This window comes from Lissotriton helveticus, chromosome 3_1 (assembly GCF_964261635.1).
Source record: "Lissotriton helveticus chromosome 3_1, aLisHel1.1, whole genome shotgun sequence".
Taxonomy (NCBI): Eukaryota; Metazoa; Chordata; class Amphibia; order Caudata; family Salamandridae; genus Lissotriton; species Lissotriton helveticus.
Genome location: NC_136061.1, coordinates 1834069652 through 1834096209, shown reverse-complemented (window position 1 = coordinate 1834096209; position 26558 = coordinate 1834069652). Strand labels below are relative to the sequence as shown.

The window sequence follows — 26558 nt, the reverse complement described above, 5'->3', positions numbered from 1 at the left end:
TTCCCATGGGCCTTGGACTACATGGCAACACATGTTGCTGTGCTTTTAGTAACATTTGAACCACTTGAGCTAGAAATAACATTTTGTCTGCTTAAAATGAGCTGATTATGCAGCAGATAATGGAATATGTGGTGAATGCAGCAAATCTATAATTATGCGAAAAACGACCCTGATTATAGCTACTTTTGAGCTGTAATTAATTTAAATACCATTAGCTGCTTATGGCTGTTTAAAGAAGTTCCATTTCTATGATGAACACAGCTTTAACTTCAAATATCTTGATTTGCTTATGATTAATCATAGAAACAGTGCACTTAAATCCTGCCTCATGATGTTTTTTTTTTTTATTGGAGCTGCACGTCGTGATAGGAAGAGTGCGATCTGATTGGCAAGTAGAGTATACTTGCTTCATCCCATATCAGCCTTGTAATGGTGTATGGCCCTAGGCCCTCAATGCATACATAATCACGACACAGACACCATTAGGTACTGGGTAGAACTGGCACAGGGCACGTACGCCTGGCCCCTTTTATTATAAGGGTCACATGTCCTGTGAAACCTGTGTTGGAAAGGTGTGGGGTGGTGTGTTAGCCAACCCTCTAGGAGTGGCTGGTACAATAACAACTAGACCAGTGACCAGCAGGTCCCTAAATCCCTGCCAAACTTTATTCAAACTGGAACCAACAAATCAAACCTGTAGGAGAAAATAAAACAATAACAGGAACTTCTGCTGAGTCTCTTTAGCTGCCTGCAGAGCAAGACGATGGTACAACTGCAGCTACGACCACCAATTTGGCACAATTCGGTAGTGCCCTATGGGTCTGGTCCTCCTTGGACTAAAAGCTTGAGAGTGGCACTCAAGTCTCTATATGTACAGTTCTTTTGGACGGTGGAGGTGGATTGATAGTGAATCTTGTAGAAGTTACACTTTCACAATTCAGTTTTGGTTTCCGTTGTTTCTTTGCTGCAGGCACCAGGATGCCTCATTCACGGTTATTCAGCTCTCACAAGATGTCACTATGGTTCACCTAATTAGGCTTTCTGTTATATTTAGCCTGTCTCTGTTCTGCCTGTGGGATTTCATTGTCACTCACATGATGTCACCACTGGAACGTTGGGTGACATCATGGAGTGTTGGGGGCTTAGCCTGGTGACAACTGGCAGTTGGAACCAGGCAGGCTGAGTGACAAGCAGGTCACTCCTGGTGGGTCTTCTCTATATCTTATTAATAACATCTTGAAGACTTGACTATCTTGAATAAAGTAACCTACATGATACCAGGCACCAGCATCTATTTACAACATTTTTGGCGACTTTTGGAGAAATTAAAAGAACCTACAGCGTGCAAGGAAAAGGAACCTACAAAGTGAAGGAATTGGAACTAATGGAAATAAGCCTACAGCGTACAAGTAACAGAAAGCAAAGAACCTGAATATTTAAAAGAAAAGGAGAACAATTTTTATCACTGCTGAAACTGAAAATAAAGAAAAGAAGCACCCTGGTAAGTCCCACCAGTGTCCTATGTTATCAGGACGGCCTGCGAACCCAGGGTGTTGAACTGCTTAAGTTTATTATTGTGGCATGTTGGAGAATTGCACTGTTTTTGTGATGAACGGCGTTCGTTTTGTAACTGCAAAGCACTGGTTATTTGAAGGTTTTAAAGGATTAAAACTTCTGTGTGCCTGTCACGGAAGCGAGTTGAACAACTATTGGAATTTAATTCATAACTCGACTTTCAAAGTGAAAGCTATGCAAGAAAGAAATATTCTAATCTGCCCGAACTGCTATTTGAAGGTGAAAGTTGCCTGTTTCAGCGTGGTGGAAAACGAGCATGTTTTTGCATATACGTTTCATTTTATGGCACTCTGTTTGGAAAATAATTAAGTCAATGCGAGCGTGAAGGGAAGCAAGAGGGCAAATTGAAAACAAAAAGTGACAGTTCATACTTTACCATTACGGAAAACAACATGAATGTAACTGCGCAACCTGCAGTGCGCGAGGAATGCATAACTGTCACTTTGTTTTCTAAATTAGAAGTGCGCGAGGAACGTGTGGAGCCTACCTTCTCTTCAGCTCCTTGTATCGTTCCGGTGCTTTGTTGCCTGTGATTCAGAGGCTAAGCTAATGTGGAAAATAAGTTATATATTTCCATCCCTTCTGCGTCATTTAACCAACATATTTTCACATACCAAATGTGCCACTTATGTTAACTGTCATCTTCATATTTGAAGTAAGAGGTGCGCGAGGAACGTGAGAGGCTTCGTGACGTTGTGACTTCTCATTGTGCTGCGCTTGCATGCTTGGCAGCATAGGCGTGCCCAGAGCCACCCAGTACGACGTAATATGCGTGCCACTGATGTCATCACATTCTTTAGGATTAAGACACCGAGCCTTTGGATCGTCAGCATGGAAACGTTCCTTGGGACTTGCGAGACTTTTGCCACACGATTGTAAGCTCTTGTACAACTACTATTCAGGGGAATAGAAAGAACTCTTGATGGGAGTTAAACCCTGACGATGAGGGAAGAACTATGGGAATGCTGTTTTTGTGGAAGACGTCGCGAATCTTGCCATATTTACAGCGTTTCCTACTGCTGATGAGAACTTTGAGGAAGAACTCGGGTGAGAAACCGCTCACCGGAGCATGGAACTTTATTTAACATTATTTTGCTGGTCATTTGTAATGTTTGTCTCGTGCTTTCTAGGAGTGGTGGTTGGTGAGTGTGTGAAATAGTTCTTTTGTCTCATTACTATTCATTTTTGGGATAGAGTGAGTGTTTATTTTGGGGTGGAGTGTGCCTTATACACTATATCTCAGGGAAGCATGTTTTCTTTTTAGTATGGTTGGTTACAAGTTAATGGCGTATAAAGTGAGTACCTACGTAGTGTTGCATTTGGACTGCTATGAGACACAGGAGTATTTTCAGGTGTCGTGAGTGGCGTGTCAGTGGCAAGTGTCATATTATTGTGCACCTACAGGGTAGTGTACATTCATGGCTTGTTGTTTTTGGGGTCAGAAGGGCCCTGTACAGTTTATTATAGGAGGAGTTGTTTTTCAAATTTGTATACATGGCTTGCATGTGTAGTTGTGTGTTGGGAGTTATAAACTTCTGTACTTCTTTTTAAAAGAAGTGTACCCTGTCTCATCTATGGTTTTGGGACAGTTATGGTTCACAGGGAGAGTTGTACCCCGTTACAGTATAGAGTGTGTTTTAAAAATTCAAGGGTGATGAGTACCCCATTAGAAAATTGGGGGCGGAGCAATGACTCCAAAGTTATGGTTCACGGGATGAGTTGTACCCGTTTCGGAGCACAGTGGGCTCCATATTTTATCACAAAATCAATTTGTGTTTGTGTTTCCCAAGGAAAGGGGATGGGACTTGGGACTAGTTGTGTTAGGGACAAGTTGTGTTTGGGATGTGTTAGTAACTGTTTGGGATGTGTTAGTAACTCTATCTTTGGAATGTGTGTTATGTACTTTTAAATCCATGTGTACACTAATCTTAATAACCTATCTTTTAGAATGTACTGTGTATTTTTATATGGATGTGTACACTCAAGCTAATTTTATCTATTCTAATTTTTTATCTTGTTGATTTCCCTAAAGGAAGGAGATGTGTTATATTTAGCCTGTCTCTTTTCTGCCTGTGGGATTTCATTGTCACTCACATGATGTCACCACTGGAACGTTGGGTGACATCATGGAGTGTTGGGGGCTTAGCCTGGTGACAACTGGCAGTTGGAACCAGGCAGGCTGAGTGACAAGCAGGTCACTCCTGGTGGGTCTTCTCTATATCTTATTATTAACATCTTGAAGACTTGACTATCTTGAATAAAGTAACCTACATGATACCAGGCACCAGCATCTATTTACAACACTTTCCCTGGACTAGGTGACCCTCGCCGTGCCACCTTAATGACACCCTCTTGGTTTGTGGAGGAAGCGCTACGAGTCCCACCTTAAAGTCCGTTGCTCCACCTGTAGTTGTTTCTTGATAGGAATACTCCTGCCTCCTTGACTTTGGTGCACCAACTTTCACAGGATGGTCTTAGAATACACAAAATCTTCTTCTTCCTGGGGACCTGCAGAAGAGTGACTGTAGACCCATCTCTCGTGGTGGTTCCTGCTCTCACCAGTGTCCCTGAGGCCTTTGACCCTTGCATCGCCACTGTCTGGTGTGGAGTGGTTGGACCCTCTTCTTCAGGATGTCCGAGCACTATCCCCATCCAGTCTCCCATTGAACCTCAAAGGTGAGTGTCACAAATTGTCCAGCTTGCTCACCTCTGTAGTCACCAGGTTTGCTTTGGACTCCTGTCCAGCTAACATTTCATGGTGTCACCAATGTTACCAACATCCTCGATCATGCAGTGTGTGAGTTGTCTGATCACCCCTCCTCTCTTCTTTCTTCTTCTTCTTCTTTGAACTTCTGCAGTGGCTTCATGCCACGCCATTTCCTCTTGTCTTTCACATCGCAACGAGGTCTGTCCCATCTTCTTACTCGTCTTCTCTCATCAGGCCTCTCCATGTACTTCAAACAGGTCTCCTTGGCCCTGTCCTACCCTAGGACAATGCATTCTCTTCGTTCGGTGACCAGACCTGCCTTCGCAACCTTCTTCCTTTCACTACTTTTTGTAGGCCTTCAAATCTCAACTTCTCGTCAATCTTGTCAGACCTCTTCTCGGTCATCTTCAATGACCTGCCCTTAGTCTTCTTGTCTGACCTTTCTCAGGTCACCGCTTCTCTGACCTCTTCTCAGGTCTCTGCTTCTCAGACCTCCTCTCAGGTTACCGCTTCACTGACCTCTTCTCAGGTCACCGCTTCTCTGACTTCTTCTCAGGTCAATACTTCTCCAACCTCTTCTCAGGTCACCGCTTCTCCAATCTCTTCTCAGGTCACTGCTTCTATGACCTCTTCTCAGGTCACTGCTTCTACGACCTCTGGCAGGTTGTCTTCCCCCTGAACACAGGCAGGTCTTCCTCGCCAACCTCTGGCAGGTCACCTGCGCCGACCTCTGTCATCTGTGCCGACCTCTTGCAGGTTATCTTTGCCGACCTCTTGCAGGTCATCTTCCTTCTTGCGCTCCAGCCCGTGCTGTTAGTATCTGGGTTACGATATTTGGCTCACTTCTATCCTTGCACTCTCCTTTTTCATCTGATTGTACTCCTATGTCGGGCAACTTGTGCACTCACTTCTTCCACCTGTGGTGGCATTATTCCGCCCCTGGGCACGCATTTCACTGTCTCTCAATGCTCTTGCAGCCCAGGGATGTTTAGGTAATTCTTGCCAGTCCCTCAACCCATGGCAGTCTGCTAAGGTCATGATGCATCCTCTCCGCCATTCCTTGTCTTGGCAGTTCTTACCATATAGTCTGCTTCCCCCATTGCCACAACAGCCTTCCTCTCGCTGCTGGCATCTGACTCTGCCAACAGGTATCCTTAGCTGCTGCAGTGACCACCCATGGCCACTAGGCATCACTGCAGCTCTCCTCATAGGCTCCTCACTCAATCCTTTGTGTGTATTACCTTGTCTCTGCCTTGGAGCCTGGCAGTTCCTAATCAGTTTCTTGGGAGGGGGGTAGGGGGGGGGAATAATCATGCAACTTCACACCCATATGGGCTTGAGTTGTTTCTGTCTGCCTTTTCCCTTTACTTTCATTTTTATGTTTTTTTTCTTCCTATCACAGTTCCTGAATTCAGCCACTGGGTGGCACTGCACAAAATTGTCCCAGCAATTGTATTTCCTCACTCTGCAGGCCTCACAGAGTTCCTACAGACCCTCCGTTAGTCCGGCATCATGCATGTGCAAGGAACTACTTCCACAGGCTGCGAGCTCGCTTTACGAGACTTTCTCCATCAACCTGCCACACTCCAACATTGTATAGCCAGCATCATGGTGTTGGAGACTCCGGTGCTGCCTGACTCGATTCCTTTCTTCCTGGGTGGGCCCTCTTGCTGCACCATGATCTGCAGCGGCTTCTTCAATTCTTCCAACCTTACTTCACCCGCGGGTGGATCTCTGCTGATGAAGGCCACCACTTGTCTCCCTGCGGTGGGAGGCCTCCCACAGGGCAGCAGCACCTCTTCCTTTTTTTCCCAGGCCATGCACGAGTGCACACCAGGCCTAACATTGAATGCATTGCTGTGCGGGGGCCTCCATGTCTCCACTTATGCAGATACAGGGGTTACATAACCCCAGTGAGGAATGACGGTCTTCTCTCATCACGCTAGCCTGAGTACGCTACTCAGAAGTCACTTATGTCAGTAATGCTTATTTGTTTCAAGGTCTTGGCAGCTTCCTAACGTAACTGGCCTTTTCGCTTGGTGATCACTGCAATGCTGTATCCTCAGTTGTGGCAGCTGCCCTGATGCCACGGGTGTTCACAACCTTGCGGTCCATGCAGGTTAAACGAAAATACTCGGCGGGCTCATGGAATTATACATGCTCAACTTCTCGGCTATGTTTATTTTGATTTGGTGCCGGCCATGCACACAATCTCTGTAACTGCTCTGGCCCCACCGCCAGCAGCCTTCTCTTCCCTCACTGCATGTGGCTGTAGCTGCCTGCTGAGAGTCTCGGCGTGTGGCGTCGGCTCAAAGGATCAAACCGACACCACTCCCACTGGCACTTGCTCCTCACCACAGATGCTAGTGGCTTTCCCCTCGAATGCAGGGTGAGCTTCTGTCCAATTCATGCACTTGGGCCATGGCACTAGATCTTCCACTCCTCCTTTCTTTGCGTCCAGCGATGACTGGTGAGGTAGCTTGGGGCCACCTCGTCAAGTGGGAACTCGGGCCATTCATCTGCCTCTTCACACCTAGAGGGACCTGGGATGTGTTTGCTTCTTGTTGCCATCTGCTTTCCCCCCACTCACAATCAGACTATTTCTATGCACCCACTTAAGCTCAACTCATGCCCTGCCGCCAGTCACTTCAATGCAGGGTGAGCTTCCGCTCAGCTTTCTCTCAGTTGAGGCCTCATCAGCCAGTGGCTGGGGTCATGCCACTGGCTCCTTTTCTCACCATGCAGCATCTCCACGTTCATATGCTGCCACACACCTATGGGTACTTCAGGTGCATGGTGGGCTCCTGATCACCTCCTTCACCCCAGGGTTCTTCACATCCCCCTGCGGGCCATCGGGGCATCCAACGCCTGCTAGCAGGGGATGCCCTTCATAAGGGCTGCTCTCTCCCGCGTCCACCACCAACAAGGAGGCTACACACACAGGCTCACCCGATCATCGTCAATGTAATGGTGTAGGGCTCTAGGCTCTCAAGCATAAATGATCTCGACAGAGACATAAGGGCACTTGTGCCCACCCCCTTTTATTATCAGGGTCATATGTCCTGTGAACCCTGTGTTAGATGGGTGTGGAGTGGGGTGTAAGCCAGCCCTCTGGGAGTGGCTGTATAATAACAACTAGACCAACCACCATCAGGTAAACCTAATAAAAAAGTAATAAAGCTCAAATGACTGTATGTATTAATGAATTTATTTGACATTTAAATAGGTATCATATAGAGATGTCATGCAGGGGCTAGAAAAATCATGAGTTTTGTTTTCCTCATTCCATTTAATTTAAGCGAATGAATCACTGATACAACAGCGACTCTCATAACATCGAACTACAGAATTATCATGTCAACAATATCGTTAACAAAAATATCAACAAAATATTGACACACAATACACAAAATAGAAATAAAACTAATATCAATAAAAATATAGTTTAAATACATCTCGATTACAAAAAAATTGACAAAAAAATATAGAACACAATAATTTGGAAAACATTAAAATAAAATGAAACACATCAAAAATATTGATATCAACAATATCTACAACACAAACATCGATAAAATACATATTAACTATATCAAAAATAAAATATAAACATAAAAAAATACTATTTACGATAATAAAATAAAATAACAAATACCAATTTCTTTAAAAAACAATCACATCCATTACAAAGTAACCACAATAACTTGAACAAATACATGAAATATACAAAAACAAATTTATAATCACAAAATATAACATAAGAAAGAAATCAAAAGTAACATAAATATGTAATATTCGCACAAAAAATAAACATTAATCTACGTATAAAATTAACCAAAGTAAAAATAGAGCATAAATACACAGAATAAACATCAAATAAATTACAAGCTAATAGCTAAAAATTTCAAAAAAGCTATGTCAACCAAAAAAATTTAAACACACAAACACAAACCAATAGAAAACTCTAACTAAATAAACAAACACTTTAAAAACAATCAAATAATTAACATAAAATTTACCATATAACGGACGACCATGGAGGAGAAGTGAACATTGAAGAGAGAGAAGATGAAAAACAACTATACCAAAAACTATTCCAAACATCCTGCGGTAAAGCTAAGCACAAAACTTTATAACTAAATACATTTTAAAAATGTGTAAGATGTTATAACATTATTTTCTTTATATATATAACAGATTCAACACCGCTAAAATTGCTTCTAGAAAATTCAACACAAATAATTACATACACAACAACAATAAAATATAACACAATGTAAGTATATTACTTCACCAATAGAACTAAACTGAATAAAATAGCAATATATAGCTAACAAATATTCTTTTATTTTTAACAGCTTTTACAAAAATCGAAAAAAACAGAACATCTACCAAAGACACTCCTTCAACTAAAAAGAGTAGATATATTTATTTAATTCTAAATAAATAAAAATAAACATTTAAAGATGTGAATAAGTACATTATCTAAAACTGCAACCTGTTTTATTTTTCACAGATTATAATTCACAACAACTGCACCCAGAAACCCCAAAAAGAATTACGTTTGAAAAGCAATACAAAAACAAAATAATAGAATATACATAGGGGCCCATTATGATATCGGACGGATCGACACCGCCGACCCGGCGGTAGCGATCCGCCCGCCAAATGTCCCTGGTTCACCCCCGCCATATCAGTAAGGTGGGGGTCACAGCGGCAGATGGGAAGACCGCCTGCCGCTTTTCCGCCAGTTGGATTGCCGGCCGAGCGGAAAAGGGACTCAATATAGTGGCGTTGCCTTGTAGGCACCGCCATCCATATTAGGATGCATGCCTTTCCATGGAGAAGGCTCCGCCATGGAAAGCCATGCGGGAAATCTCCGAGGGGGCCCATGGCGGGCGCCTGTGGGTTGTGGGTGGCTGCACTGGGGGGGTACCCATTGTAACCCCATCATTGCCATGCACAAAGTGGCAGGCACTTCGCGGGGCCTGTCACGTTGTGCATGGCAATACACAACATGGGCATTAACATTGCAGCGGGTGCTGCTTACACCACTGCCCGCTGCAATGTTAATGTTGAGGATGCGCCCGCCAGTGTGGCGAGTGCATCCTAATTTGCATGGCGGGATCAACGCAACTTTGGTGGTCGGTCCTGTGCTCTGTTGCGTGCCCGCCATCGTAGTAGGCCCCAAAGTGAGTATATAAAATAAACAACAATTAGCCCTAACTTCTAGAAAATTATAAATTTAATACAAAAGGAATTATTACTAACAAATACTTTTCTCTTAACAGCTTCTACAAAAATTTACAAAAAATAACATTAACGACAGAAACTTCACTAACTGCATTCAGAAAGTACTTTTATTTCTCCAATAAAATAAATAGACTAAAAAAGCGAAACAAATAAATTATACTATAACCATCTATTTTCACAAATTACACTTCAATAAAATTCCACCTTAAAACAACAAAGCAAAAATTAACTTTGAAAACAGAGACAATAGGAAACATTACAGAAACAGATCAAATTAAGTAAGTATATCAATTAACCAAACAAATACAATACACTAATTAACAAAATTAAAATAAATTAAGAAGCAATTATGACTAACAAATATTTTTCTCATGCCCACTTCTGTAAATTACAACAAACAACCTACAACAAAATCATCAAAAGAAATATGATTAACGAAAAATAGTATTTTTTTTCTCAACTAAATAGAAATAGAAGCAAAATAAATAAAATAACGCAATTAAATGTAACACTTTAATAACAATACAATTTTTTATTTATAGAAACAGAAGAAAAAACAAGTGGATAAAAACCAACAATAGAAAGAAGATCCATCAAGAAAATAAAAACAAATTACATGTAAGTTTCTTTTTCAAACATATTAATTATACAAAATGTTTATTGTTCAAAATAGTATAATTAATATATATACATACATATATTCACGGATTGACCAAAAAATGACAGAGGGAGCAGAATTCATTACTTCACAAAAGGGGAAACTACTTCTCTGCTGTATGGGATACACTTATACCCAAGAAAAAATGAGTGTAAACAAAACACATTGGAAATGCAATAAATATTGCTCTAACTCTTGTTATGGTAGAGCCACTGCAATAAAGCAATGTAGTAAATGTCAAAGAACAACCATCCCCCAATGTAACTGAAATTAAGGTTAGAGATGCTCTCAAAACAATAAGCGAAGCAAGTACCAGCTCACAACAAATACGTACCGAAATACTTAAAAATGTGTCACTAGGGTACCTGAGCATGTTACAGGACAACTACCGTCTATCCCCACTCTGAAGAGATACATTTCCTGAACTAAAAGAGTTACAGCTCAAACACTACCCACCCCTCAAACTTTTGCTGAAATACAAACATTACCTGAATATACCATCACTCACAGAGATAATAAAATCCTTCTCCTTGATAACAAAAGTCATGAAAAATATATATCTTTGCAACAAATAGCAACTTACAAAAACGTAATAACTGCGCAACCTGAATGATGGATGGCTCATTCAAAGTTTGCCCCAAGCCTTTTTATCAATTATACACAGTCCATAGTAAATATGAAGATATTAACACACCCTTCATATACGCACTCCTCTGTATTATACAGAACACCACATACATAGAACTTTTAACAATATTAAAACAATATATTGACAACTACTTTCCGCAAAAAATCATCATTGATTTTGAACAATCAATGATTCAATCAATTTAAAATTATACCCACACAGTGCAATACAAGGTTACTACTACCACTTTAATCAAAGTATCCCGAGGCACCCACAAAAATCTTCTTGACGTATAGAATATGCCACCAATAGCAACATTGCCTATCAAATCAAAAAATTAATAGCCCTTGCCTATGTACCAACAACTATACGCACGATTACAGTATACTTCTTGAAAGCCCCTTCTATTAGGCAAATGAAACAAAACTAACTACCTTCCTAAACTACTTCGAAGATACTTCGGTGGGAATGTTACATAGGTCAGGGCACAGTAGGCAAACCAAATTCCAAATACCTTGGTGGAACATATATGACAGTACTCAAAAAGCAAAAACAAACAATGCAGTGGAAAGATGGCACAATGCTTTCCAAGCCACAATTGGAAGAGTACAACCAACCCTACATAAATGTATGGAAGCTATTAAAAGAGAACAATTCAGACTAGCGCAATCCCTAACAAAAATTTGCCTTAAACTAAGTAAACAAACTAAAACGATGTTGAATATCTACAACATAAAACTAGACTATTTGCAGAGACCAAAGTTCCAGAATACTTAGACATGATAGCTTAATCTATACTATAGAAAAACAACAAAGCTAATCACCATAGACATTTAAATCTTCAAAACATTTAAACAACATAATTCTACTCTTTTTTTAATGTAATAATTATAACTTTATAAAATATAAAAAAATAACACAAATATATGTGACATATAATTATATAAAATAATTATACAAAAAAATCAATGTAACTAAAAACATTTCCCACCCATAATAATTATAAAATACCTTGTAGTTATGTAGCTGTAAATGATTAGGGAAATCCAATAAATCCATCGAAGATAACTCAAAAACAAATCCATTTGAAAAAAGAACCCCCAAAAAATGCAAAACTATAACTGCAGAAAAAATGATCCAATGTCCTAATCCTGCCACTAACGAAACCATCAAAACGCCTAAAATTTGTGTAAAAAAACTCAAAAATGTAACTGTAAAATAAGGCTCCAACGCACAAGACTCTCAATAACAAAACCCCCAAGAAAACAGAAAAATAAAAGGAAATGTAAACGTTCTTGTTTTCAATATTTACCTTTTTTGTAAAATAAAAAAAGGGTTTAAACCACAATCTATTCACGATCGGGAATACCTGTAAAGTAAAATAAAACAACATCCACCCACTCACAATAACACGTACAAACCCACACATTTTAACATTAACAATAAACACAAAATAACACCATTAACACATAACTAACACTACATAACACTGTACTCTAATCCAACACTACCGCAAAGTCATAAAACACTAAGGGGCCCATTATGATGACGGGCAGATCGCCACTGCCCAGTCGGTGGTAGCGAACCGTCCGCCATCATAACAACATTTACCCCCGCCATATTACCATTATTTTAAATATTTAAATTTTATACCAAATTTTTTAAATTACATTTATCTAAAACAACCAGTAGGCTGAGCATCACTCCAAGTGGTATTTCTCCATTATCAGCTTCTCTCATTAGTTGCTTTTAGACGTGCAGCAAAGATGTCTTTCTTGCCCTCAATCCAATATGCCAATTTCCTATGATGACAGTGTGCTCCAGTTGTTTAGTTAATGTCCTTGCACATTGCCTTCTATGTTTAAGCATACAGACCATTGCTTTTGCTTTCAATGTATTTCTACAAGATATTTTTTGGAGGAGGTGAGTAGAATGCAAGGTCACACTGTAGCTCCTGCTGATGTTTTCCACTACAGCAAGAGTTAGTTCATTTTCTAAAACGTGTGTGAGCTTGTTCTATGATCCTCAATGTATACTGTCCTGTAAGCATTACCTACATTCACTTTCAAATTTATGTTAAAACTCAGTTTAAAGATTGGAACTGAACGATCAACTGTATCATCTTTTTTCCTGTTGAGAAGGCAAATGTTTTGTTCTTTTGAAAAATAGGGTGTGTACATCTGACATCAAACATCATTTCATGTATGTTTTCATTAAAAGTCCTATTTTATGGTTTATGCAGCTCTCTCTGATAGTTGCTAATGAATCCTTTTAAATCTCGAATATTGAGGGATCAGAGAATGAAAAGGTACAGGCTTCAGACGCAATCAACATCATAGTCCTATTACTTTGCTTGGATAATTAGACTATGGAGCTGATTCTGAAACTACATTTTCATTTTCCGTGCTCCTAAAATTACTATGGTATTATTCTAGTTTGGATAAGCCTGAGCTTTGACTCTTTGATCGGAGGGCCGAAAGCACGTACAAAAAAGCCCCAGAACGTCTCCTTCTATCATGCACTTGGAACCTGGAAGCTGTACTTACGCACTTCACATCCAAGCTATTGCATCTTTTCTGACATTGGAATCCTGGTGTGCCAACAGCAGCGCTGGAACAGTTAAAGTAGAACTTGGGATCTTTGCAATCTAGGGAGAAAGATAATTTACATATGAATTAATTCATAATATTATGAGTCAAATTACCTTCATGTACTGTTGTTGGACGTGGCCCTTTCTGCAGCATCATCCCCAAACTTTTTGCCTCCTCCACCTGTTTTTTACAACATTTTTGTTGGGTTTTAGGACTATGCACACTTTACCAATGCTAATCACTGCTAAAGTGCTTGTGTTCTCTCCTTTAAACATGGTAGAATAGGTGTACACTTTATTGGCTCATTTAATTTACTTGTAGGCTCCTAGTATAGCGGTATTACATGCACTCAGGGCCTGTAATTCAAATACCTTTAGTGGGCCTGCAGCACATATTGTGCCACCCCCTTAAGTAGCCCCTATTAACATGTCACAGGCCTGCCATTGCAAACTTTAAGTGCACTTTTAAATTGCCATTTTAACGAGCAAAAATAACCTTTAGTCAGGCCTAACCTTGCTTTTTCAAGACATATGTCACCCACTGCTGTGCTTCTCTGCTGCAAGAAAGACTACTACTCCACTGCCCTGCTGCCTGAGTGAGGAGGACTGGACCTGCATCTTGAACCCAGGACCACCAGACTGACTCCATGGGTTAGTTTGCTGTGCTCCTGATCAAAGCCTCATGGGAAGAACACTGGCCAACCAACTAGAACCCTGTAACTGGACTCTGCCTGACCTGGAACCTTGGAAGTAGGCCTGAAGGTGCTCTATCAGTGCTGCTGTGGTCCCCATCAGAACAGACGAAAAGCAACATGAAATGATGCAATGAGATGTTGGCCCCACATAGCCTCACTGTACAGCTGCCAGCCTCATTGGAATGACTGCTGAGTATGCAAAACCTTGCTGCACTGCTGCCAACTTCATCAGCACTGATGCAGAGCAACATAAGGCCCCGCAAAGCCTCTCCACACAGCTTTTACAGAACCAACATCAGAGAACACAAAGCCTTGCAAAGAATCACAACGCAGGCCGTGCACCAGGTACATACGGTTCTTTGTAGGAGTAACTTTGTCTCTGTATCCAGACCCTGCTCTATCGCAGTCAGACTGAACTTTTGATTTTGTCCCAGTCTGGAGCGACCCTATAACCACAGCTTTTTTGCACTATTTTTACCTTTAAGTCTTTAAAATTGCATATCTCCAGTTTTACTTATTAGATTTTTGTCATCTTGGACTCAAACAAGTCATTAAATGTTACTCTGGTTTTCTAAATTAGTGTGGGATTTTGCTTGTGCTGTGTTTCACTTTATTGCTATTTGAAGTGATGCATCTATACTTTACACATTGCCTCTAAGTTGAGCCTGACTGCTTTTGTGCCATGCTATCTGATGGTTGACCACAGGTTAATTTGGAGATCACCTGTTTCACCTTGACAATAATTCTGGTTGCTGCTTGAGTAGGGTTTCACCCCCTCAATGAGTAACCCCATTTCCTACAGTTGTTTTAACAACTGCTCCTCTTTGGCTTCTTCCTGCAACCAAATAAACAATGTTTTTTTTGGGAAGCACATTCGGGGCTAAGCTTTAGTGAAAACCACTATATCAGCCTAAAAAATGTGGAGATACTTTTATTTTTGTAACAAATGTGATGAATATTCTGTTGCCTTTTTCAAACATAAATGAAGAATAGTAGCCAAGGAAATGTTGTCCTGAATGATGGGGTTCTGGCAATACGAAGTATGTGTGGCCACCTTCGGTTTTGGAGTGTATGAGCCTTGAAGCGTGTCGGCGTCAGTGGACTGGCAGCCCACTTTAGAAGACATGAAGTGCACAATAAATCAAAGTGTATTTTATTATTTATTTACTGTGTAGTGTTGGTGTCTCAAAGCAAAACATGTTGAATCCTGCAGCCTATAAATTGAATGAAAGTTAACCTTAACAGTGCAGAGGAATAATAAAATACACTATTATCAATTTTAATGAAGATTATTTCCCCAATCACTTATTTCAGTCAAAAGAAGCAGACCATTTAAACCTGTGCTTGCTACAGCAAGACTCATAAAGAGATGAAATTTACAAGAACTAGTTAAAGAGATAATTTTATAAAGCACAATCTAGAGATACATGATGGGTTTTATTCAAACAAATGTAGACTTTTGTGCACATTTTGTTTTTTTTGGGTGTTCACAACCTACAAGTTAAAAGTAAGTTTACTACAGCAAAGACTCCCCCGATTTGGGATGGAGAACTCTGCACATAAAAACATAAGCTAAGTGTGGGTTTAGCTTGAGAGAGCTGAGTGATTGTGCCACAGGCAGTTGAAACAGGCAGGGCTCAGATAGTGAGCAGAAGTATCATAGTTTCAAAGAAGACAGTAGTTAGCCAAGATGGTGCTGCCAGATTTAGAGACTAGGCTGCAAGGGACTGCACACCAAGACCTGTGCTAGGAGAGCATTAATGCTTCAGAAAGAAGGCTTAAAGAGTTAGCATGTAAGTGAAGATTACTGCCCACAAAGAACAAATTGGATGCTTTAGAGACTAGGCTGGGTAGACATTTTTATACGGTGATGAACTTAAATTTTAGCTTCTGTAAGTTTAATGCATGCATGGGTGACATTGAGAGGCTCTTATAAGTATTACAAATTGTGTTCTAAATATCACATTTTGAAGTATCTTGCCTCCACATTGGTAGTTCTCCATTTGCAAAAGAAGATTTATGTGCATTATTTAATGTGGGGGCTTCAGGGTTTAGTGAATAGACGTCAGGGGAGCAAATATCAGACCTCAGTCTGTGAAAGACTAGGGTCCATATGTATGAAACATTAGGTTAGCGATTTTCAAATAGCGATTTTTAGAGAATCGCTATTTGAGAATTGCAAAACGCTATGGGGGTCATTAGGATGACGGGCGGACTTAGTGGGGGTATTAGGAAGCTCCCCCCACAGTGGCGGGAGCATCATGCATGTTTAACATTGCGGCGGGCGGTGTTTATACCAGCAGCCGCCGCAATGTTAGAAATGCATGTTTTGCATTTGCATACACAAAGCGGCAGGCACCTCCCACCTCGCCTTCATCATGGGGGCCTGTAATGGGCCCCCAAAGTAAAGACTGCATGCCTTTCCGTGGCGGCATTGCAAAATGTCCATCCTGATATGGCTGGCGGTGTCTGATAGACACCTCCACCATATAAACCCTTTTCCGCCCCGGTCGCAATGCGACCGGGGCGGAAAAGCGGCAGACGGGTTTTCCGTCCGCCGCGGACTACCCAGCCATGTTAATACTGCGGGGGGTCATTGCAGCAAGGATGGCTGGTGGATCACCCCCGCCAGGTCGGCGGTGGCTACCGCCGGCCTGGCGGGGGCGATCTGCCCGCCAGGTCGGCGGTGGCTACCGCCGGCCTGGCGGGGGCGATCTGCCCGCCATCCTAATGGGCCCCTATGTATGTAGGATTTGCAAATAATTTTGCGAATCGTACATATTCCTAAATTACTAATCGCAAATTGTGATTCGCAATTAAGGAATACCTCCCCATTCATTACTATGGGCATAGATGCCCATAGAAATGAATGGGAAGACATTCTCAATTTGCGATTCTCAATTAGAGAATCGCAAATTGAGAATGCAATTTCAAGGATGCCAGGGTATCAAAAGGACACCCTGTTGCACCCATGAAATGAGCATGGGTGTGCACCACTTTGAAAATGCAAAAATGTGCATTTTTGAAAGAAATTGCAAATTACCACCAACCTGTAGTTGGTGGTAATTTGCGATTCCTTATGCCATATTCGCACAACTTGGGTGCCTCATACATTCCACTTAAGGAATCGCAATTTGCGATTCACATGCATTCGCAAAATAAGGAATCACAAATTCTACGATTTCTCTTTTTGTGAAGCAGTTTTTCTTTAATACATACCATTAAGCCTAATTGCGATCGCAAACACCTAAATTCTGCGAATTTCGGCATTTGCGATCATAATTTTGAATGATACATATGGCCCTAGATGGTGATGGAGGCACCAGAAAGTGAGCAGGAATACTCATGTGAAAGCTAGCAGAAACCAACCATTGCCAACAGCATCTGCTACAGAATGCACACCAGAATCCTTTGGGAAGTACTCTTAAGGATCTTGCTCACCCATGTCTTTCATACAGAGAAAATGTAGTACTCACAGCATTTATATTAATTCCTTCCTTGTTCATAGGTTTCAATGCCACCTAATTTGTCAACCTTTTACAATGATTTTGGTGGAAAGAAATGACAAATTGCTGCTGAGATCATGATGCCTGCATTTACCAGTATTCTAATGAAGCTTGAAAAAGCTTAAATGTTTTTATTGTCATTGAGCTCTCAGTAAAGCATTATTTTTGAGAGCCTTGTTGGGGAGGTGTGCATCTTTGGTGCAAATTTGAATTAACATTTTTTTTTTTTTTTAATATCTTTGTTGGCATTTCAAGATACAAATAGAGACAAAATAGGCAGCAATAGATTTTAGAATTTGACGGTTGAATGCAAACAAACAACTTTATAAGAAAGCAAGGCCCTCTGAGAACCACAATAATTGGGCTTTCATGTGCAAGCTAATATACCCAATCCTTGTATAAAAAGCCAATACCATTAGAGATATACAATATCAACAACAAGAACAATTATAAATACTGGCTAGTAGGTAGGAGGGACTTCTCCAGTGACATACAGAGAGGAGACTACAGAAAATATATGGCACAATAACATTGTTAAGAAGGTGGTAGGAGGCTGGAGAGAAAGTCTATTGCATATTGTGTAAGGGGAGTATCACTTTACTGTATGCAACAGGCGATCAGTTATGTCACAAGAGGGAGGAGAGGACAGCCCAGGGAAAGGCGCCTGGGAGCTGCAGTCCCCCCCAACGGACAACGATGGGAACCCATCAGGGAGAAAGGGATGCAATTTGTCAAAGAGCTTCTTTACGAATGTGACCCAGAGTGTGATGCCACCTGCATCCCCGCGTCCAATGGAAACAGACGACATAGCATTTGCTTCTGCTACTGCCCATTTATGTATCACCCCAAGCCATACTGAGATTTCAGGCAGTTGAGCTTCTTTTTACGACATGGCTATTAGACGTTTATATAACGCTAGTGCCAAGTTTGCCATACTCAAGTAGTGCCTAGAGCATTTCATACATTTACTGATCCCCAATAGACAATGTAATGGAACTAGAGGAAGCTGTACATCAATCACGGCAGGGATATGCTCCAGTACTTTGGTCCAGGCACCTACCAGAGGCGGGCACTCCCACACCAAAAATAAAAAATGTGACATCAAATGGAAGGAGTTCGAGGGAACAACGCGTGGAGGCGATGGGGAATGTGGTAAGTCTGATGGAAGTAGTTAAATTGTGTAATTTTGAGGCATGTATTATGGGATACCCACTTATTGTTGCCTAATGCCATTGTCCATTCTTGTCCAAAAACAAACTGTGCTGAAGTATGTCTCCCATCTTGTCTTGCCTCTAAGCATCCAGCACATGTCTGTTGCTAGAAAAGCTGCATTAAGCGATGAGACAGCCTTTCAATCAACCCCATGGCTAAGGAAACAGTGCAGCTCCTGATGGGGTAAAGGCTCTGCGTCATCTACCAAACACACATGCCTAATACTTCATTTTAACACATGATAGATGAGAAAGGACTCCGCTCCTAGGCCGTAGGAGTCTTGAAGTTGTTGAAATAATTGCAGGGCGCCATCCTCAAAGAGGTTGCTTAGTTGGAGCAGTCCAACCTCCCACTAGGGACCGGGGCCATGTCCATCCAAAAGCAACCTGAACTCAGGGAGATCCTAGAGTGGTATCCCAGATGCCCCTCTCTAGGACCAGCACTCATTCATCTTCACTGGTTCCCAATTAATAAAATAGTTTCTTTCAAATCCTTCTGTTTCTGCAATAGAATTCTAAAACAAAACGTGGTCCTCGTTATTTGCAAAAACCTCAACAAGCCCTGCAAACCCAGCAGGTGCCTCAGATCCATTAAAAGGAGGCTAGCAGCTTGCCAAGGGTGCAAGGAGCTTGGATGGGCGGACGCTCTTTTGGCCTCTTGGCCCCTAAAGTGTGGAAATCTCTTCCACTTGAACTGAGACTAGAAAGCTATTGGAAAAAACGTAAAAGCTTGAATATGTTCTACCTTCTTGGTAGACCTTGCAGTTCAACATCCCTCTATGGGGACACTTTGTTATCGGAGTAACCAGATGCTTAACAAATTAAAATATATGGGTTGCATATATCTATTTCATAGCAGATTGGACACACGTAATTATCTAGGGAGCTCTTTAGTAGGGCTATCTGCTGATAATAGCCAGTGATGTAGATTTCCAATTCCAAGCTCACTAAGTACAAAATTAAAATCTCCCTTCCTGTTCTTCGCCAGTCACCTCATAGGCCATCGTAGTTGTGCTAAAGTGAAGTACAGCTTGAAATTCGGAGTGGCCAGGCTCCCCTCTTGAATAGGGAGATGTAATATCTGAAGGGGTACATGCTTACGTGCAGGTCCCCAGAAGAAATTCGACTCCAGTCCCTTTAGTTCCTTAAAGACCGCCCTGGCAGGTCATTATGGATGAGCTAAGAAAAAGTATAGGGTAAGCATTTTGGCTAAAGATGCACAGCCAATAGGCGATAAAGGTAAAAGCCTACAAAAGCCCATCAAGTTCCGAACCAAAGTCAAGGTCTTGCCATATTTCACATCAAAAAAATACTTGTCAGAGGGGTACACATTAATCTCTAGAAGAAAAAGTTGTCAAAGTGTCAGGGAAGGTGGTTGTGTTTCAATGCAATTCTCTCTGCGAGATTCAAGTTCCGGAGCGGCTAAGTACAAGATTTACCCCAATTAATCTGGAGTCCAGTTAGGTCTCTAAAGGTGTCTAGCAGATCATACAAGGTATATAAGGATTCAGTGTGATCTTGCAAATAAATGTGAACCTGGTATTGATAAATAAACAAAAACAATGGTTCAGTCGGACATGCAAGCTATTTCTTTTTGAAAGAAATATTTCTTTTATGTATTATTCTACAACCTTCATTAATGATATCTGAAATAGTTAAAAATGGAACACATAGCAAAGAACATTGAGGCAAATTTGATGAGTATCTTGCTTTATATTAATTAACACCTAGGGTGCGACGTGAATTCCGCCGCGATGCTAGACATTCCATTCTTGAGCTTGGTTCGGATGGCCCCTGGCCATCGTGTGCACACGCCCACTGTGACTCATGACAACCAGGGTCCGTCATGAGCACAGAAGGGGTTAAAGCATTTATATATACTCTTAAATTTGTAAACAAGGCTGTCAAAGCAAAGTGAAGCTTACAGTGATGTGTACTAAAGTGACATTTGTGCTCAGTGGTGAAACATGGTGCATATATTATGTACAAGGTGATTACCACAGTATATACAAGGGAAGAGAAGGCCAGAATATTATGAACAACATAATGATTCTGAAGTTTGTATAAATTATTCAATCATTTGCACCCAAAGCCTTGACAGATCTGGACCAGAGAAGATCGTCGACGTTTCAACCCAATCAATGCTTAATTAAGAAGTCAACCAGGTCTTCATCAGGACAGGTGTGGGGGTTAGGGGATGACAGCCTATGGTTTGTCCTGAACTTTCCTAGGTATTCATTGCTAACCCTAATCTAACTGCTATGTTATTATCATTTAACCTGACTATTCCTCTTTGTCACCTATCCTTTATTTTGTTCCCCTTCTTTCTCTTTATCTTAGCTCTTTTACTTCTTCTCATTACCTCCCTACATTTTTTTACCAACGAATATCCTTTAATTCTGACCCCTGATTGTCATTCTCTAATCTCCTGTTCTTCACTGAATGTTCTATTAATTTGTCCAACGCGCCCAATTTCTCTTTATGAAATCACTCTATATAATATACACATGTTTTTATTCTTATTTTTATCTTTATTGTTATGCTATATTCTTCTACACAACCCCTTTCTGTAAATATCAACTTTCAATTTTGCTTTATTTCTTTTTTTCTGCTGTACACGACATGTTCCTATGCTTTCTTCTTCTCGCTAACATGTTTATTATTGACGTACAGCCCTGAGTAAGCCCCAGGCCTGATGGCCATGTACAGGGGCGAAACACGTGTTGGCTGTCTCTTTTGTACTGACTTGATAAATCCAACAAGTCAGATTATATCAAATTCACCAAGTTCAAACTGTGTTCTGGAATCTTTTCCTGCGAAAACATCAATCTTCAATTGTCCAGACCTCTGAGAAGTTTCTTGTTTCAAGGGGGATTAGGGTTTCCCCCTTGTCAAGTACAAGTACGTTCACTATATTCTGCTCAATTAAATACAGCCAATAAGGGATTGGGACCACTCACCCCTACACCTATTGAAGATCCTTGTGTAGATGCCATGACTCAAAAGGGAATAAAATCAACAACCAATGAAATGAATGTACTTACATATACGATCAGTGCAAGAGAGAGGATCTCCATAGTTTTACATATTGAGGCTGCCAACGCCTCATTTGCCAATAATCCAAGTGGTTGAAATTGCTGGCAAAGTGTACCCGTAAAAGTAGATAGTGCATAACTATACAGTCATACAATTAATTAAACAGCCCAATCACATGCACAATCGGTACAGGGTAATGTTCTCTTGTGTGTACCATTATGGGCAAGAATTAGTTAAACAACACAATTACATGCAGAATCGGTGCCAGGAAATGATCTCCTGTGTGAACCATATTGGGCTAGAATTACATATCGCCAGTTTGTAGGTGGCACTTAAGTTACATACACAATCAACGTACAGTTAAACGTATGGAACATAGTAGAGGACATACGGGGTACGGACGTTTATGTGCATATCAACAAGAGTGAATGAGCAATCTTTTATAACTGCCCCATCTGTCTACAAGTTTCCTCAAGATCATTGAGTCCCTCAGTTACTGTTTTTAAAGAATGAATCCACCTACATTCTTTAAAGTTCAGAGACTCAGATAAGGAACCACTTCTAGGGTGGGGGCAGATTTTCTCCAATACCCACCATCGTAGGTTCTCCTGGGGGGTGGTTGTCGTAGTGAAGTGCTCAACCAATGGGGCTCCTTGTACCTTACACCTCACCCTGCTCATATGTTGCATTACTCTCGCTTTTACCTTCTGTGTAGTCTGCCCTACATATAGCATATTGAATGTGCAGTGGAAGGCATACACCACATTGGTACTGTTGTGTGCTCTATTGTTGTGTGTGAAGGTGGATCCCTCAATGGTCAGGGGACACGCCTTATATCGGCCACATTTGTTATGCCCAATTATAGGTGGCAGGCCAAAATGGCCTCCGAGATCAGGTGTCTTGGGTGGTTCAAGGTAGCTTTTACCACATTGTCCATAATATTCTTGCCTCTTTTAAAGGCAAATATCGGATCTTCTGAAGTGCTGAGTTCAGTAGCAACCAGATTCAAAACCTTTTTCACAATGTTTTTTATGTCATTTCTTTTGGAATTAAATGTAGTCACGCAGACAATATTTTGCAGGTATTTGTTTGACATATAACAGCTAGTCTCGCGGGCAGTACCAAGCCCGTTACCTGGCTCCTTTTTAGTAATCCTGTTGGGTAGCCTCTCTCTTGTAGGTATATAGTAAGGGTTTCCGTCTCTATGAAGAAGTCTGTCCTCCGGGTACAATTTCTCCTCAGCCTGAGGTACTGGCCATAAGGTAAGTTATCCCTCAGGTTCCGTGGATGTTGTGGCTCATATTTGAGAAGCATATTCCTTTCAGTTGGTTTCCGATAAAGATCACTGAATGGAAGGCCTTCCTCCACTCGGAAAGTGAGGTCTAGGAAATCAATGGTTTTCGTTGCTATATGCCATTGTAAACTGAATATCACTTGATCTGTGGTTCAGCCAGTCTTTAAAGTCGTTGAGGTCGTTGTCAGTGCCGGACCAAATCATTATCACATTGTCTATCTAGCGCTTCCAAATGGCAATATGGTCTAGGTAGGGGTTCTCATGGCTGTATAGATATTCTTCTTTATAATCATCTATGTGAATATTCGCAAGGCTCGGTGTATAGCTGGCACCCATCGCGACGCCCTTGCACTGGTAGTAATATTGGTTCCTGAAGATGAAGTAGTTCTTATTCATCGCGATTTCTAGCAGGGCAATTAGGAAACGCGTAGGTATCCAATGTGGTCTAGGATGTTTATCCACAGTAAGTCTGACCACGTCCTGTGCCTTTCTCTGCGGAATGGAGGTATAGAGGGAGGAGACGTCTAGAGTCACCAGTAGTTGGGTTTTTTCATCAAATGGTTGGCCCTCCCACAGCTGGTTGATGTGCATTATAGTTCTCACAAACAATTTGGTCTCTGGAACCAATGGTTGCAGGAAGTAATTGATAAACTGGTTAAATGGTTCGAGGATAGACGCACACCCAGAGACGATGGGTCTTCCAGGTGGCTTGACCAGGCACTTGGGTACCTTTGGGAGGGTGTAGAACATCGAAATCCTCCATTCTTTTTTGTTCAAGAAGTTGTAGTGTAGTTCCTATATTCCCAACAGGCTCTGCGCATTGGAATAGTATATTCAGCAGTGTAGACGTAGGACTGGGGTTATCTAGGGCTCTACTGACTATATTAGACTTAAGTTTTTGCCAGCTAGCTCAGAGGTCACTAGAAACTTTCTCGAATAAACGAGGAGGAGTTTAACCTCCCTGGATAGACAAGAAGGGATTGGCTTCTGACAGCAGTCTTCTTCCTCATACAAGAGAAATGAATTGCCACAATTGCAATACTCATAGTAAAGTAAAGTGCGTACAGTAAAAGGAGGATTAAGAAATAATACTGTAAAAGCATTGATATGGTTTCTTAGCCATAAGATACTTTAAAATAGATAAAATATATACATACTTATATACATTGACTAACGTACTCAACTGGTGCTTCTAAATACGCCTACCCCGGTGTACCTGACCTAAGCCTAATACGTGGCAAGGAGTAAGTAAGTAGCAGTTTAAGTTAAGTTTGTTTTGCCAAGAATCTGACTCAAGCTTTCTCTTTAAGGGTTTAGTCAGCTCCGTACCTGGGTATTAGAAAGCAGGAGGTCTGGTATCTCTCTCTCAGGACTCGATATCCCAGTCACCCGCGAAGGTATCTGGAAATACCGGAGCTGGATTTCTCGGCTGGAGAAAAGACAGCGTCTCTCTCAGTGCGTCAAAAGGGAAGGGCAGCGTCCGTGGGCTCTCGCATCAGCTGGGCTCTCGGGCAAGTAGATAGCTGCTCTGCTCCACAATCACCACCGGGGGTTTGCTTAAGGCATCGTTGGTATATTTATACCTGTAAGTTGCCGGGTTTGACGTAAGGCTGGACATAAGACGTCAATAAAGATGTCACTAAGAACTGGCCGTTCTTACAGTGCTTTACAGGAGTTCTAGGATGAAATCAAAACAAAGCAAGGGGGATTTCCCAGGTTGCTGGAGGTTTGGATTTGTTTAGAGAACTCCTTGTGCTTTCTAGGGGGCCGGGAAGTAGCCTTGCTTAATGTGACAGCATGTGCTACGACTGAATATGGATATGATTATTATGCCGTTGTATGGATATTATGGATTATAACCGGACAAGGGCATAAAATAGGAATATCGGTTTAGGCTCCTGGATAAAAACACAATACCCACTCCACGATCTAATGTCCATCATTACTAAAACTAAGCAATAGTAAACATATAAAGGTGCATGTGTATTCCAATCCACCCCAAAATAAATTTTTTTTTTTGCATTTGAAACGGTGCATAGATATACACGAAAAATGATTATAGGTACTGTACTCTATTCAAGCAGTGTAATCATTCATTAAAAAGGATGCATATATATATCGGCATGAATGATTTGCGAAATTTACACATGAAATGGCTCTTAATACAGAAAAAAAGGTCGAGACCATTCCATCACATATAAATACAGTCGCTGTAAATGTGCTAGAGGCTGACGTGATATATTGTCTTTAGAGTTCCTAAAATAGAAGCTCTGTTCTCTAAGAATAGTTCTACTTCAAGCAGAGTACATGTGCCAGAAAAAAAGGTAAATATTTTGGAATCAGGAAAAAAAAAAAATTCACTTTCAGGGCAGAGAGAAAAAAATATAGTTCCAAATATGTTCAGTAGCTTTTGTTTATCAAAGCCGAAGGCCGAATTCAGAGTTCAGGGAACGCTGTGTACTAGTTTGCTTAAAAGTTATTCTTTTTGTTCGGGGGAAAACATAATTTCAGACAGACTTTCAAAAAAGTGGTTTACCGCTTCAGGTGAAAGTTCGACCAAGTTGGAAAATGCCGCAACTGTGCAGTCGTGAGAATGATTGCTTTCATCGATGTCAGGATCAGCAATGCTCACAGAAGGTCGTACCTGGGTGATGTTGCTCTCATCTCGTACTTCACTACCCTTTAATCGCAGTGGTGAAGTCTCGACGAATGCCGTCATCAGAATCGGTAGCCGCTGGGGACAACACGATGCATGAGCCGTTACAGGACTTAGCAAAGTATCTGTATCCAATGGTACTGCTGATGGTAGTGTAAGACAGACGTCCAACACGCATTCTTCTCCGCATAGCATACATCGAAGCACAGGTAAGATGCAATTCTGCCAGATGGGTCTGAATGAAAGAAACCAGGTCATATTGAGATCTCTTAGCCGGGCTAATTCAAGGACTTTAGTTATGCGGTCCCGATAGCGTATAGCTAGGATCGTTTCTTCCATCGTTGCTGGAGTTTTGTCTGTGACTTGGCTTGCCATATCGAAGCAGAAGTATCAAAAATAAAATGCCTGCTACGAGTCCCAACAGAAGTGGTAGGCCGCCAAAGACAGAATGGACAAAAGTAGGAAAAATGCCCAGAACTGTTTGGAAGGGTGTTAACAGTCCCGAAAAAATTGTCTTAAATATATGTGGGATACCGCTGTTATCAGACATATTTAGGATTTGGCTTAGCATTTCTGCGAAATGCAGGGGGAAATTTGTTGACAAAAGTGTATGTATCTCTGCCGTTGTCCTTGCAACTTGAAGATCATACGTTTCTTTTGATGACGTCAAGGGCACAGTTGTCTGTAAAAGAACAGACTTCATTCTGCTTAAAGTATCAATTCGAATAGAAGAGATATTCAAAAAAGGC

At 41.2% G+C, this 26558-nt stretch overlaps 1 protein-coding gene across 2 annotated transcripts in view; it reads right to left on the bottom strand.

The window, feature by feature from the left end:
- Positions 1-26558, bottom strand: part of LOC144823879 (mucin-5B-like) — a 737446-nt gene that overhangs the window by 589798 nt on the left and 121090 nt on the right. For both annotated transcript variants that reach the window (XM_078682767.1, XM_078682768.1), the window contains one exon: positions 13368-13468. In XM_078682767.1, coding sequence (XP_078538893.1) covers positions 13368-13468 — 101 coding nt within the window. The remainder of the gene's footprint in view (positions 1-13367; positions 13469-26558) is intronic.